This window comes from Musa acuminata, chromosome BXJ3-7 (assembly GCF_036884655.1).
Source record: "Musa acuminata AAA Group cultivar baxijiao chromosome BXJ3-7, Cavendish_Baxijiao_AAA, whole genome shotgun sequence".
Taxonomy (NCBI): Eukaryota; Viridiplantae; Streptophyta; class Magnoliopsida; order Zingiberales; family Musaceae; genus Musa; species Musa acuminata.
The window spans coordinates 4,940,261-4,955,459 of NC_088355.1; the positions used below are offsets into that span (position 1 = coordinate 4,940,261).

The following is a 15,199-nucleotide window of genomic DNA, read 5'->3' on the forward strand; positions in this document are numbered from 1 at the left end:
ATTAGGCAAAACTTGGACAAGGCCATGGCGGAGGACAGACAAATGGAGATGTACTTAAGTGGTCATGGCTTTGTGGGTTTCTGCAATGGCTGAAAGCTGAGCTAGGGTAGAAACATGATGTTAGAAGGTGGAAAGGGGCGGTGGGGACGACGCCAAAAGAAATCTAAAAGGAAAAGGTGATGGATAGAAGGTGCGGGCGGTCCCACACACGCTGGAGTGGGCAGTGGAGGTGGCTGTTCAATTACGTCTCCGGCAATGTCCTCCTCTTTAATCGGAGGTGTGTGTAGTACTTTGCAAATCCGACTCCTATTTGCTTGCATAACCTGATAAACCAATATCATTACCTCTGTCGAGCTTGTCATTCTAAGCTCCCACTTTGTTTGTGGCTGGAGACTGTTCCTAACCCTCACAGACAACAACAACTCTATTTATCATGAAACGCAGAAACAAAAGCAGAAGAAACTGTTCATGTTTTTCGAGTCAGAGGAGGGGAGAGAGATGCGTTATTTCTGATGAGCTCATCAAGTAGGTCATCTTTTGATCCACACAACTCAGTCATAGGTTTCCGTGACACCCATAGAACGCTGTTCGACCATTATTATTATATTTACATGTAATAGATATATACATACATACCAAAATATGATATATATATATATATATATGGATATATCTTTGATTTCTTTAGCATTTGCATAGTGGGAAGGTGGGTGAAAGCGGATGAGCCTCACCGAAGCTTTACTTATTATACCCGCTGTCCCCCGTTTCCGTTCTCTGCAACTCTCTCTCTCTCTCTCGCTCTCGCCCGTCTCCTCTCCATCACCTTCTCGCTCGTCGGCACGCGAGGTGGTTGCAGAGGAGGCTTTTGATCTTTCTCCCTACAATTTTTTGGGTGGCAGAAGAAAGCCTGAGAGACATGTTATCCATGACCAACACTTGAAAAGTTGCCATCTCCCATTTATTTCTCCACCACTGTTCTCCAGCTGCCTCTTTTCTTCCTCTCTTCTCTATCTCTGCTGCGTCTTCTTGTTGGGCTCGGATCATTTCACTTCACTTACTGGCCAATCCGAAGAAATTTGACGCTGTTGAGTGGTTCAAGTTCCAAGACAGGTTTGATCCGTCTTCGTGCTCCCCTCTGAGAGAAAAGTGCGGGAGAACGAAAGATCCAGATCTTACCTGCTTAGATCTCAGTGCCTTCATCGCCGTCTTTCTCCAGGTAATACCTACAGGTGAGCTTTCCATACTGAGAATGTTAAATTTCGTCGATCATGGATATCTGCGTTTCTCCTGTAAGGAAATTAGGTCAGCGAGTTAAGATGCAACTAAAGATCTCCATGGTTTTCTTCCTCTTCTCGTTCTTTTGTCCACTTCGGTGGAGATCTGCATGTCAAGTTAATCATCGCTCACGGCACGCCCTAAGCATCCTCATGAAAGCATTTCTTAGAAATGCACCTTGTTCATGCGATCTACAGTCCTCGATCAACGGAATGAGAGATCCATGGCATAGAGAAGCGCGAACATGATCGTTACGAGATCTGCTTCACTTCTTTTCTCGCAAGATGTTGCGACAAACACTTAAATGGAAGGAGATATTTCATGGGTGGATTAGTGAACTACGTATGAGCTTTGTCCATATATAGCGTGACAATATTCTCTTGAGCTATTCTTGAGGACCTTCATGCGTGATAGAAATCATTGCTATATTGCTTTGTTCAGAAACAAAGAGAAATCTCACTAGTGAACCATCGTTCTTTTGTAGGCCACATTTTTACGAGACATTCCTTGAGGATATCCACCGGATCAAATATATGTCAGGAGCCTTTTTTTATCTTCCTTTGAGTCTTCGATGGACCTCAAACCTAAGTTGTGACGAATGTCTAGCGTGTAGAAGGCAACAGATGTGTTGGAAAAACAAAATGAAGAAAATAGTTGAACAAAATGAAGGTCAAAACATATTTTATCTCACTAAGCATGCAACTTATCTTCAAGCTTTGATGCTTTTCAAATACTTTCATTCAGAATTGCAAGTTCATTTGATACCATAGGAAAACTAATAAGATTTACTGTGGCAATGCTTAGCATAAAAAGAAATCTCATCTTGTGTAACAGAAATAAGGTGTTTTCTAACTGTAATAGGGTTCAACAACTGTCATTCACATATGATGATGGAAGAAATGTTTGACATTACTAAAGCTCGAGAGTTGCATATAATCTCCCTTAGGAGTAGTGCTGATATATGATGGTTTTATGCCATGCATGTATTCCAGGGTGCAGAGAAAAGAAGAACTGACATATATATAATTACACTTCTGCAGAGAAATCTTTGGTGCAGTGATACTCCATCACAGCAAAGATAACTATGCTTATTATCATGACATGGTTTGCAGGACTTGGCGCAACATCACGGCAAGAGTATGAACACCATCTCGCACGTTCCACCGGGCTTTCGGTTCCACCCCACCGATGAAGAACTGGTAGATTACTACCTGAGGAAGAAAGTGGCTGCAAGAAAAATCGACTTAGACGTAATAAAAGATGTGGATTTGTATAAAATCGAACCTTGGGATCTTCAGGGTACATCTCACACAAAACCTCAAGTACTTCTGCTCCTTTCAGACTTGAACTGATCATGTTTACACCATCACATAGAGATCTGTAGGATAGGAGCAGAAGAGCAGAACGAGTGGTACTTCTTTAGCCACAAGGACAAGAAGTATCCAACCGGAACTCGAACTAACCGAGCAACCACAGCTGGATTCTGGAAAGCCACTGGAAGAGACAAGCCGATTTACTCCAAGCATAGATTGGTCGGAATGAGGAAGACTTTGGTCTATTACAAGGGTCGAGCACCAAATGGCCAAAAGTCAGATTGGATCATGCATGAATACCGTCTTGAAACAAGTGAAAATGGACCTCCACAGGCAAGTTTATTCTCATTTAAACTTCACCTTCTCATGTCAAAGACTGATAGAACAACGATGGCTCATGCAGAGCATGCATTCATATCTACTCTAATATTCTTCTTTAAAGTCTGCAAACTAAAACGCCACCATTGCCGTCTTAGCTAAACTCCTTTAAAATCGATAGCCACATATATATACATGTCCTGATCTGAACTTTGTTCTTCTTATACAAAACATTTACATCTTATACCAGAATGATTATAATTAGATAAACCACATGAAACATACAATATAATTAATTATACAAGAAATTCTAAGTGGCTTTGGTTGGTTGCACTTGTGACTTAGTTTAGCCTGAATTAAGCAGCTTCATGTTGTGATTTACTCGACTCTTTCATCTGCTACGTTTAGTCTAAAGCGTTTACTGCAGATTGAAACAATAACCAAGTTCATATTCCCGGCAATTCCTTTATATTTTTAGTCTTGAAGTGCCATCTCTGGATAGATTCTTGCAAGTGATGATTATTCTGCATGACATGGTTTCTACAATCTTATCATGATCATATGTGTCCTGTAACTTCATGTTACAGGAAGAGGGTTGGGTTGTGTGCAGGGTGTTCAAGAAACGAGTGCCGACCGCAAGAAAGGCAAGTGATGAATTGCCATGGTACGATGAGCAAGGTTCCTTCATGCAAGACATCGACTCCCCAAAGAGGACCATGCCGCAGCCTGCCATGGAGTATCATCATCACCACCAACTCTATTCCTACAAGAGAGAGATAAAACTGCATTACCGCTCGCCGCACGAAGCTCTTGACCACGAGCTCCCACCAGTAGAGCCCCCCATGATTTTTAGCTACCTGAACCACGGAGACTCCCTACAACGACTCATCTTCTCGGAGAATGAAGCAATGCAACCTCGACACCAACTTCAGGCAACCACGACGGACAACAACGATGAAAACGTAAGCCAAGCATCAGACCAAGTGACGGATTGGAGGATTCTGGACAAGTTCGTTGCAGCTCAGCTCAGCCATGATGGCTCAAAGAAACCTATCTACTCGGATGAAGACGACCTTCTTCAAGTTGCCGATGAACAAGAAGTTGCCATGGAGTTCCCGTCGACATCCACGTCGAGCTGCCAAATGTATCCGTGGAAATGAAACATGAATTCTCCTATGTAGCCAGCACGATATGAATCATATATGTGCGAGTGATGATTATGGTTGTGTACATAAGGTACTAGACGATTGCGATGCGGCTGTTGTTCTAGATATTCCTACTTATGAATGAAGCAAAGACTACTAATATGAATGTGCGCCATGATGTTATTTGCTTCATCAGAAAATTAACTACGATGCATGACATTTGCACCGCAGGAAGTCGCCTGCTGAGGCTCAAACGATCAAAGTCATTTTGTAGAATATGTACAACCAATATGAAATCAATCGCACACTATCCATTCCATCTATTTTTCTTATGTTTAGTGCCATCTTTCGATATAACTTAGGAGCTTCTGCGTACAGCATCCGTTACCTTAAAACCAAATGTCAGACGTGAAGAGAAAGAACCACTGAAATGCAAGAAAAGAAAGAACATGAACCGGTTTTAAAGCTATTGAAAGAGCAATCCATTAATCGTTTCATGGAACAAGGAAGCTTCGTGCTTCAGTTCTGCATGTCATTGCATCGAATACAAACACAAACATGAAAAGCTACACGTAAAGGAATTCTAGTCAGAATAGTTTTAAGGTTTGCCTTTTTCCAGTTTATGTACGTATCGATGACGATAAGAGCAACACAGCTTTGTTGCAGATAAAGAGTGTTACAGACCATAACGCCAACACTTACAGAACAACTATCATCATCATAATTTAGAACATAAAACAGATAAATTTGTGACGGTAAAAGGACGAATTAGCAATACTAACCATGTTGTCAGGTACGTACCGTGAAGCTTTTGTTCATCCAGTGAATAGTCCAGTTTATATAGATAGCATGACTTCAAGGCTAGCTGTGGATGATGCTCTATGTACTGAATCCATAAGAACTCCAGGAAAATTAGGCTTTGTCTGTAACACTAAAGTTGTGGTAATGATGGTAGGATGTCATACCTGTTCTGCATCTACTGATGTGCATGGTATGGATCAAGGCAAAGCTAGACACAAGCATACAACTAAAGCATTCGATGGTCTTTGAAGCAGATCAGTTCCTACGGAATTCTAGCATGCATCATCCAAACCCTACGGGGAAGAATTAATCGTTGGCCAAAGAAAGATACAGCTGGGAGTTAATAAGCAATTGGCTATGAAGAAGATTGACCATAATGCAATATTTGATTCTCACAGGAAAATACAAGTAAAGGATATCGTCAGATGAGCATCTTACTTATCTCAGCTCGACAATTTGGCAGCTTCCTTTGTCACTAAAAAGAATGCTGGTAACATCAAAGTCGAGTCCGAAGAAGCATCAGCTGCTGGAAACCCTAAGATACCATAAGAGTATATAGCACGTCAGATCATCTTCCTATGTTTGCTTACCCTTTCAGGTCACCTATGCAGAGAACGTCCGACAACCAAGTGAAGCTGCGTTCCTCGTGAGAGCTACAACAAGAGAAGGAGGAGCAGAACACTGGATTTGATCAACAGAGAAAAAGGAAGCAGCAGTACAAAAATGCCTCCCACCCACTCGGCCTTCAATTTTGTGGACTAGAAGAACCCACCAGGAATCCATGCAGGCAAGCAAAGCTATATCCCCTTCTTCCTTAAAGCAAACTATTTGTCTATATATCACACCGAGAGAGAGAGGTGTGAGATCCAAGGTCAAAAAAGGTGGGCTGTTGGGAACTAAGTGGACATGAGATGCATGCAATGTAAAGGCATCGGGACGTGGAAGAATTATTAAGGTGATGTTAGTAAGTGTTGTTTGTAGACGAAGATAACATGATGCCTGCGTGAAAGCTCTCATGTGACCACTCATCATGCTACCACCACCTATCCCCGTCCCTCCTTTCCTTCCACGCCAGTGGCCTGAGACCCACCTTAAGCCCTCCTGACACCCTCTCTATCTAATCTTATCTAATCATCACTTCCTTCCATCTATCCTCTATATATCTATGTAATTACAGAATCCAAACACTGCATTAATCATCCTCGCCGACCTTTTCTCTACTTATTTAGTTGCACTACTCACGGCCAAAAGGATAGGTGACAAAAGCAAAGGAGAGTTCTTCAGATTTAAAAGTAGATCGAGAATAGATATAACACTATAACCTACCCATTAGAATAGATGATCTATGGTGGTTCATGCGATGAGTATGTACAGTGTCCATGTACCATCGCTGTGGCTCTATACGTATAGATATCTGTCTGCATCCTCATGTTCATGTATACCTGGGATATACTTGTGGAAGCAAAACCCAATAATTATACGCTACAAAGGGAAATGGGTACGTACTTTTACGTGGTACAAACATGTCACTGATGGATGATGGAGATGAAGAGAGGATCCATGATAACTGGTTCATCCCCACACATGACAACTACTGGAAAGAGAGGCCACTAAGGAGACAATGCTTCTGACTCCAGTGATTGATGTCTACCCTCCCTGAGCCAGACAGCATGGGAAGCAAAGCTCATGATGTTGCTTTTAAGGTCCGACACCTCATGTCCTATATGTATCCAAAGCTTTTTTTTGGACTTATTTCGCTCCGAGCTTTGTTCTTTTTGACTCTTATCCCCCCCCCCTACATTGACTTCCCCGTAGCCAATGCATTCTTCTTTTCCTCTGGGAAAAGAGAGAACAAAACATTTGTCACCTCGATGGTTCTAAAGACAGTGTTATGTTCCTTTGAGGGAAATGCATGAATAAATACCGTCTCAATAAATTTTTATTCAAATATAGGTCATAGTTAAGATCAAACTTAGTTCGAGTCCTACTTCAATTCAACTTAAATATGATCTACTCAAATCTAAGCTCGAAGCTCATGTTTGACTTCGACTAAGAGTCATATTCTAATTAGGAGTCTTCTCCTTTACAAAAAATAACAATAAGATAAGAATAAGAGTTGATTAGAAAAGAAAGAAGAAAAAAGGAAGAGACGATAATAAATTGATTGTCTCGAGAAATCTAAACATTCACTAAAAATTTTTGAGCTTATTGCTTGAGTTGCGTTGCATGTTTAGGTATTTCTTTTAAAGAATAATAGTTTTTGTTTACTTCAAAAATATATCAATCATCTCACAAAATAATAATATTTCTTTTAATTTGCATAAATAAAATTTTATGTTAACACAAAAACTATATATAAAAGCCTAATTGTTAAGGTTTTCTTCATCCTTCATATACTCTCACCCAACAACAATAAATCTAAACTATTTTTCGTCAAAAAGATTTTGTATGTATTAACGATTATTGATCGAGAAATTATAAATGTTGCATCTCATCATCTCTTATTTTCTTCACGTTCGTGCGTGTTTCTGTTTTGTTTTTGCTTTTTATGGAGAACACTCTGTTGCAGATAGCATTTCCGTGGATAATAAATTCCCTGAAATATTATTGTGTTTGAATAAGAATTTTGCCCATGCCGTCGTCCTTCTCGATCGGTGGCTTAGGAGACTGCCCGGTCGTTGGGGGGAGCTCCTCGAGGAAGGGAGGAAGACGGAGGGGGAACTCGACGTCGAACTCTCCGCCTACGAACGCCAAGCTCGCTTCCGGATGCACTCACTACTCTTCTGGTCTTAGAACCCTATCTACACTTTTCTCCTTCTCCTCCTTGTTGATTTCTCATTGGACCTTCTCTGCCCTAGTTGATTCCTCTTCGAGGGACACGGACGATCTTTCCCAGTGTTTCGTTTGTTGTTATCGTCACAGAGAGCTTGACCCAGATGAAAGATGTCGGCGGCCTCCGATGTAATCTTTTCGGGCCTGGTTCCCGGGCCCTGGGCTCTAGGCCTCTCCAAGTTTGGGATTCTGTAGCATCCGTACCCTGCGCCATGGAGGTGCGGTACACACAACACCGATGACCATCATCACATAACTAATCGACGGAGAGGAGGGGCAGAGGAGAGAGCACAATCGCCAGTATACCATCGAACCGCGCCCTCACCCTTTCCCAACCGCCCTCGCCCAGCTTTCTCGCGAGACGAGACATCTCTGCCACTCCTTTGGCGTTCCTCATTTCGTAGCCTTCATCCACTGCCCCAATCCCTAGAGGCGAAGGAGGAGGCGAAGGATAGAACAGAGAAAGGGGAAATAAATCCTGAATCCATTGGTTTTTCGTCTCATCTTCTCAGAATTAGTTCTTGACGGCCTCGATCTGAAGTCACAAGCAGAAATGAGCGACGGAGAATTTCTTGGCATCCAGCCGACGGAGCTCAAATTCCCTTGTAAGCAACATTTACTTCTCTGATATTGTACTTGTCCTATATTTTTCCGCCGATCGATCAATGCTTGTTTATCTTTTCCTTTCGCGGTTTTGTCCTATATTTTTCCTTTCGTGCGCGCGCGCGCGCACACACACATATAAAGTTGTCATTTTGCTAACGGGATTTGCCGGCTGGTCATGCGTCGAGAAGTTGAGTTGAAGAAGCAGAGCTCATGAAGAAGCAGACCAACAAGACAGATCAATATGTTGCTTTCAAGGTAATTGTTTTCGTTTTTCTTATCAAATAATTGTCGCTTTCTCATTCTTTTCTTTGTTTTCAGCTGCCATTTCTTCTTGTTTAGTGGTAATCGGAATAAATTATCTATGTTGACAAACATATGTATATTTGCTGATGTTATATAGGTTAAAACTACGAACCCGAAGAAATATTGTGTCCGCCCCAATACCAGGATTGTATTGCCGAGTTCCACATGTGATGTCACTGGTAAACCCTGTTTTCTCTCGATCTAGTTGGAGATGTAGATAATTGGTCAGTTCAGACTTCCGAGTACTCGGTCTTACTACTTGTCTTTATTTCCTGTGTTTGATGCTTTTGTCACCATACAAGCACAAATGGAGGCTCCATCAGACATGCAATGCAATGACAAGTTCCTACTTCAGAGTGTCATAACAGAGCATGGTGCAACGACCTAAGACATAACCTCCGAAAAGGTCCCTACCTGTGCTATGTTCATTGGGATACCTTAGTATTTCTTCTGTTCAATTTTGGTTGTGTGATTATAACTTATACTACTAACCATCAGTTCAATAAAGAACCTGGTAAGGTTGTTGATGAGTTCAAGTTGCGGGTCACTTATGTTCCTGCTGGTCCTCCCTCACCTGTTCCTGAGGAACCAGAAGAAGGATCATCCACATTGGAAAACGGGCTTCATAGTTTACAAACACAAGATTCTGTAAGTGGCTGTCAATTAATTGAGGCCCTTAATATGTCATTCACATTTCCTTGTCCTTATTTTTATGTTATGTATACCTGGAGTTATCTTGCTTTGATTAGTTCAATTGACTTCAACAAATTTTCAGGTATCAAGATCTAGCGAGCCGTCAAAGGAGAAGTCTTCAGAGGTTACTTCTTCCCTTTATCTGTTCTTGGTCTAACAATTTCACAAAATTCCTATAAGTTAGTTTTGTCTTGAAAGCCTCTTTGGTTTAATATTTTGCTCCCCTTATGTGGAAATCAGTAATGCTTTCTTAAACTTAGATGTGGAGATTATTAGCACTGGAAGAACTAATTCTGAACAAGTTTGTGACAACCATCCATCTTATCATCCTTAACTTGGTTAATCATCTAATCATATCTGCAAGTAATATTGCCAATGAAGGTCATTACCCCCCTCAGCTGTCACATTGAAATACTTAGATATGTAATATATGGTGTTTTTATTGCACCATTTTGGTTCATTGAAACTTTATTGATTAACTAATGAAATTAAGATCCCACCATCATCACTAGTATAACTTTTTTGTAACCACCATCTCATCACCACCACCACAGAAATAGTATAACCAATGCTGCTTACACTACGTTGTTACTGCCACCATGACCATCACCATCTGCACCCACACTATTAGCTTGACAACACAACAATTTGATTATTAGAAAAGAATAAAAGATAGCTTCAGGAATAAAGGAACATGTTTCTTCAATTTTTCCACGAAGATATGAAGTCAGAAACAAAGATGAAAATGAAGATGAAACTGGAAAATTCTTTTTTTGAAAAGAAATATGCCCAAATTTTTGTTGAAAATCTTGAAAGCAATTTCCCATATTTGTATAATGGCAACAACAACATCAAAGCCTAAGTTTCAACTATTTGGGGTTTGCTAACCTGATACAGTTTTGTCATTTCTATAAACAAACCTCATAAAAGTCTTCTGAAAGAAAACAGATTTCCATGGCTTTTTGGTGCAAACCAAACACACACCCTAAGGAAAAAAAAAAAAAAAAAACACAAAGGGTGCATTGACACATTCCTTGATGTGGCAGGGAATCCATGTCAGTATTGCTTTGGCATGGTAGTTGGACTCCGTATTTATGCAGCTCTGGTTGGCATGCCAACATCGATGAAGCTTTCAAAGTCTCCCTGAAACTAACTATGGGCAGATGACAAAGCTTTATTAGCACTTATTGACCAATTGTGGTTTAGGAACTAGATGAATGTGGTCAGCTTTTTTGTTAACAGTCTTTTTACAGCAAATGATCTTAAGCGGTGAAACTCAACTCCAGGCAAATGCTGCCATGTCATTTTTCGACAGCTTTATTAGCACATAGTGGACAATTGTGGTTAAGGAACTGGGTGAATATTTTCAACCTGTTTGTTAATGTTCTATTTACAGAAAATGGACTCAAGGGATGAAATCATTACTGAATTTGTGGGGTGATTTGTCTATATTTGGCAATGATGGTTACTTGTGGCTGCTTGCCACTGTAAGACCTAGCTTATTACATTTTCTTCCTCCTCTTGAATTATCTACGCATTATGGAGCAAAAAAGGAATAAGCTGAATTTAGGGGCTCTGATATGTTTAGGTGAACTTTGTCCATCTATTTGTATGAACCTTGATTTGTGAATTGGACCATAGCCACAATGGGATCAGTAAGCTTGGGCTTCAGGAAGGGCTTGTTTTCCCAATACTAGACACATTAGTTTTGCTAAAATTTACTTGACTCTTTATCTGATTGCTACATTATACCTAACATTGTTGCCTGACATTTAATTCTTATTATGAGGCCTCAAGAATGAGCCTTATACACACTGCTGGTTATTCATGATATTAGTAATTTGATTACCTTTTCCAATATACAGGCATTGGCTATGATTTCAAAGTTGACTGAAGAGAAACATACTGCCATTCAACAAAACCAGAAAGCTTCGGCAGGAACTGGTACACATTTCAAATCACATACAAATGTATGATACAACTAAAGGCTAGCATTTTTGCCATTCATAGTGCTTATAAACTGGTAAATAGGTTGTAATGAAAATCTAGTAGATTATTCTGGTGATTGCAACTTTGATGTTTCAATTCTATTTATTGTCTATGTACCTTTCGTATCCAATTTTTATTCTGAACTCATTAAAATGCCGAATACCTTCATGAATGAGTAAAATCATATACTTTCATTAAAGTATGGAAATACCCAGTTCCGTCAGTCTTTTCATCCTGAGGTACAGAATATGATATATATATTTTTTATATTGCATATGGTGAAAAAGACTGCTGTAGTTTGAAATGTACAATTCTCGTGTATTTAGTTCTTCATTTTTGATATATCTCTAATCTGAACACTAAATCATATCTTGTTCGTCATTCATTTGATTCTGTTTCAATATAAAAGGTGCTGTAAGAAACCAGGAATACATTGCAAAAGACTCCGAAAATGCCAGCACAGGAACCATGGTGACACTTCTGTATAGCTTACAACAATTTAGAATTTCATTTTGATTCTTTCCCTATATTATGAAACTACAATGCAAATGATTTTGATGATTCTTATACCCTTCGGTTGATCCACTAACATTGATGTATTGGTTTATATCTCAGACCATGATATCGATGAAGGAGGCCAGATATTTAGTTTTGCCAGGAGCTCCAGTTTGATTGTAAACATGTTGCAAAAGATTCCTGGTTATTATCATGATATTGTGGCTCACTCTAATGGCAATTGCAGGATCTGCTGAGGAAAAAACACAACGTGGTGGTGTCGATGGTGCTCTTATAGGGTATATCATCATGAAGCTGTAACACACAAAGCAAAACCAAACTGGACGAAGTCGTAACACAGAAGGTAAAGAAAGATGATTTGAACTTCTTTTTCTAGATTGCGGCCTCGTCTTTTCTTCTATATATGAAACTTTGAAGGCAACCTGTAAACGACACCAAGTATCGGTAACTTTTAGTATATGCTTTATGGAACTTAGTAATAATTGATCTTAATCATTTAATTTCTTGTGAAATACTTGGAATTTTCTGACATCAAGAAAACAATATCTTTGAAATAAGAAGAGTCTTTATGACTAGTTGAAAAATGTGCTTAAATTATCACGTTGCTCTCTATGGCTATCCGGACAGCAGTGTTATTGAAAATAATGTTGGACTTTATTTTCCAGGAAGCACGCGAAGGACAAATTTCTTTGTGGAAGAACAGTAGTTCTCTTAGTCGTCAGGATTGACTTTGGACAGAACGTTTGACAACTCGGACGGCTGTCAACATCGATTTCGATCGTAAACTGCTTCCTCATTCACTGGTTTCGCAACGGTAGAAAACTGTCCATAAGCTCTCCGAAGTTTCACCGATACCTTAACCGATTCCTCCACCGAGCCTAAAGGAGCCAATGGACGGACTCGAGATGAGAGCACAAGGCATAAACTTATTAGTGCTTCGCTTTAACGGTGACTCGGAAAGGTCGGCCTCTGTTGGCGAGAACATAAATAATAGGATGATTTTTTAGAAAATATTCATATTTTAGATATTTTTTAAAACGATACCCTTTTTTTCTCCTGATTTAAAAAATAGCTAAACTGTTTCTCAAAAATTTTCTTTATATTATTATTTTTACCTGTTATAATATTTTGATCATCACAATAAAGATGCCGTGATGCTTACTTAAAAATACTGTATATAAATCAAACGAAACTAAAATACACTGACAATCATTTGAGATATAATATTACGATTCAAATAGGTATTTATAAATAATTTAAGAATAACATCACCCAAATAGAAATAAAAATTAATTTATTATATTATTTTGATCATTACAATGAAAATATTATAAAAGATCCAAATGGACTCTTAACCTTAACCAAACCAATTGTGGCTTACGTATCCTATTCTGATACCGCCATGTAAATCTAAAAAGAGGGGTTATATTCATTTCTCTCAAAAGCAAATACATAGTAATGATTTCTGTTCCACGAATCAAAACAAAGTGCATCGGCAAACGCCGTTATTATTTAACATGTTAATTAATTAGGTGGTGACGTCCAGCGTAGATCTTAATCGAGACTCAAATCTCGAGTTGGCGTTGCAGCTCCCAAAGGGTGTCGGCGGAACGCCTGAGACGGGCAGCCTCCTCCTCGCTGAGCTGGATATTGGCGACGCTGAGGACGCCGCTGCGACCGAGCTGGGCAGGAAGGCTGAGGAAGACCTCGTGGTCTTCCGGAATGCCGTAGAATCCCTTGGCGAGCAGAGAGACGGGATGGATGCGGTGCTGATCGCGAAGAAGGGATCGGGCGAGGCTGGCCACCGAGTAGCCGATGGCCCAAGATGTGTAGCCTTTGAGGCGGATCACCTCGTACGCGCTCTCCACCACGGCCTTCCTGATCCTCTCTAGCACTCCTTGCTCCATTGCAGCTTTGTCTTTCGTGAGCTGGCTCAGTATGGGCACTCCCCCCACGCTGATGCTGGACCACAGTGCCACGGAGCTGTCACCGTGCTCCCCTACCATGTACGCCTGGGAAATCATTTGCACGCACGAGATGAGTACGAGACATGTGGGGATAGCAGCGGTGAATGCAAATCGATCGTATACCTGTACATCTTGAGCGTTAACTTCCAGATGCTCAGCCAGAAGGAACTTGAAGCGGGAGGAATCGAGGTTGGTCCCGGATCCGATGACCCGGTTGGGCGGGAATCCTGAGAGCTTCCAAGCAATGTAGGTCAACACGTCCACCGGGTTCGATACCACCAGCAGCAGCGCTCCCGGCGAGTGCTTTGCCACCGGCGGCACGATATGCTTGAACAGCGCCAGGTTTCTCTGGAGGAGGCTGAGCCGCGTCTCCCCAGGGAGCTGGCGAGCGCCCGCGGTGATGATGCAGATGTCGGAGCCGGCGGTGACGGAGTAGTCGGTCGAGGCGAGGATCTTGGTGTGGGGGAGGAAGGCCGCGGCGTGCTGCAGGTCCAGCATCTCCCCGCGGAGCATGTCGGGCTTGGCGTCGACGAGCGCGAGCTCGTCGGCGAGGTGTTGCGTCAGGATGGTCTGTGCGATGGCCATGCCCACGTTTCCTGCGCCCACCACGGAGATCTTGGTGTGGCGCTTCGTCGGGGAGGGTGGTGCTGCTTCCTGGATCGGCCGGAATAAAGCATGGTGGACGTCGTTGGCAAAGCCGAGCTCGGAGAGGGACGACGCCTTCTTCATCTCAGATCGATAGACGCAGAACCACCACGGAGAGAGAAATTGATCCTTAGGCAAATAGCAGGAGACTATATGGTTGTGAATGAAAGCAGTCGACCACTCAGGAACTTGTGTTTGTGATATCTCTCGCCTCCTTCGTGCTGCTTTTATAGAGCGAGAGAGAGAGAGAGAGAGTCACCATTCTTAGTCACCGTTGAATGTTCATTAGTGGCTACCGCAGACGCAGTGTGTCTTGGATCCCAAGCAACACCATCTAGATGTTGAAGAGACTACACCAGTGGAACCTTCCATTCCACTTCTGCGTCCGAGAAACGCAGAGAACTTTTGTCTGGTAGAAGGTTTAGCACATGCTCGTAACACGTACGCACAGCCATCGGTCAGCATATGGAGGCATTCCATCACGCGCAGCGCTGACGGTTTACGACAAATTGACCCGTGGCCTTGAACGTTGACCGGGCTAACATAGTGCATATATATGTACGTATGCCGAGGCCATAACAATAAGCTAATCGATGTATCAACTAAAAACCATATTGGCATGTAACCAACCGGCAACAAACAACGGAGCCAATGGAATCCAGTTTTAGCGGTTTCGTTTCACGCTTCGATTCGTGTGGCAGACAATTGCGCTCCGTTAGTTGGCGTTACTGACCCGCCAACCAAGTTGGCCGAAGGCGGCTCTCACGCCTGTCGGTGGTGCCTCGGACGACCGCCT

At 41.6% G+C, this 15,199-nt stretch overlaps 3 protein-coding genes and 1 long non-coding RNA gene across 6 annotated transcripts; 2 read left to right on the plus strand and 2 right to left on the minus strand.

The window, feature by feature from the left end:
- Positions 1–799: 799 nt before the first annotated feature.
- Positions 800–4,253, plus strand: LOC103990443 (NAC domain-containing protein 7-like). 3 transcript variants are annotated; one of them, XM_065159908.1, is made up of 4 exons: positions 800–1,229; positions 2,388–2,574; positions 2,650–2,925; positions 3,498–4,253. In XM_065159908.1, the coding sequence occupies exons 2-4, from the start codon at positions 2,415–2,417 to the stop codon at positions 4,064–4,066; spliced, it is 1,005 nt and encodes a 334-aa protein (XP_065015980.1). In that variant the 5' UTR covers positions 800–1,229; positions 2,388–2,414; the 3' UTR covers positions 4,067–4,253. The 3 variants fall into 3 exon arrangements, with proteins under 3 accessions (XP_065015980.1, XP_009407850.2, XP_065015981.1); XM_009409575.3 differs by having other exon boundaries at positions 2,650–2,921; positions 3,494–4,253; XM_065159909.1 differs by having other exon boundaries at positions 800–1,216.
- A 371-nt stretch (positions 4,254–4,624) lies between these two features.
- Positions 4,625–5,677, minus strand: LOC135643208 (uncharacterized). The gene is made up of 3 exons (XR_010498174.1): positions 5,291–5,677; positions 5,017–5,145; positions 4,625–4,937 (listed from the first exon to the last, which is right to left on the minus strand). It is a non-coding gene; the product is annotated as an uncharacterized LOC135643208 (long non-coding RNA).
- A 2,111-nt stretch (positions 5,678–7,788) lies between these two features.
- Positions 7,789–12,845, plus strand: LOC135586975 (vesicle-associated protein 1-3-like). Its single transcript, XM_065161081.1, has 7 exons — positions 7,789–7,907; positions 8,962–9,241; positions 9,369–9,410; positions 11,152–11,230; positions 11,685–11,746; positions 11,891–12,134; positions 12,457–12,845. The coding sequence occupies exons 1-6, from the start codon at positions 7,789–7,791 to the stop codon at positions 11,945–11,947; spliced, it is 639 nt and encodes a 212-aa protein (XP_065017153.1). The 3' UTR covers positions 11,948–12,134; positions 12,457–12,845.
- A 351-nt stretch (positions 12,846–13,196) lies between these two features.
- Positions 13,197–14,690, minus strand: LOC103990442 (L-lactate dehydrogenase A). Its single transcript, XM_009409574.3, has 2 exons — positions 13,882–14,690; positions 13,197–13,803 (listed from the first exon to the last, which is right to left on the minus strand). Exons 1-2 carry the CDS (start codon positions 14,485–14,487, stop codon positions 13,357–13,359), a joined length of 1,053 nt encoding a protein of 350 aa, XP_009407849.1. The 5' UTR covers positions 14,488–14,690; the 3' UTR covers positions 13,197–13,356.
- Positions 14,691–15,199: the final 509 nt, after the last annotated feature.

Coding starts and splice junctions, on each gene's coding strand:
- LOC103990443 (XM_065159908.1), top strand. CDS start 2,415: ATGAACACCATCTCGCACGTTCCACCGGGCTTTCGGTTCCACCCCACC. Junction 2,575..2,649: donor CGAACCTTGGGATCTTCAGG/GTACATCTCACA, acceptor ACCATCACATAG/AGATCTGTAGGATAGGAGCA. Junction 2,926..3,497: donor AAATGGACCTCCACAGGCAA/GTTTATTCTCAT, acceptor TGTTACAGGAAG/AGGGTTGGGTTGTGTGCAGG.
- LOC135586975 (XM_065161081.1), top strand. CDS start 7,789: ATGAAAGATGTCGGCGGCCTCCGATGTAATCTTTTCGGGCCTGGTTCC. Junction 9,242..9,368: donor GTTTACAAACACAAGATTCT/GTAAGTGGCTGT, acceptor ACAAATTTTCAG/GTATCAAGATCTAGCGAGCC. Junction 9,411..11,151: donor CAAAGGAGAAGTCTTCAGAG/GTTACTTCTTCC, acceptor TCCAATATACAG/GCATTGGCTATGATTTCAAA.
- LOC103990442 (XM_009409574.3), bottom strand. CDS start 14,487: ATGAAGAAGGCGTCGTCCCTCTCCGAGCTCGGCTTTGCCAACGACGTC. Junction 13,804..13,881: donor TTAACGCTCAAGATGTACAG/GTATACGATCGA, acceptor ATGATTTCCCAG/GCGTACATGGTAGGGGAGCA.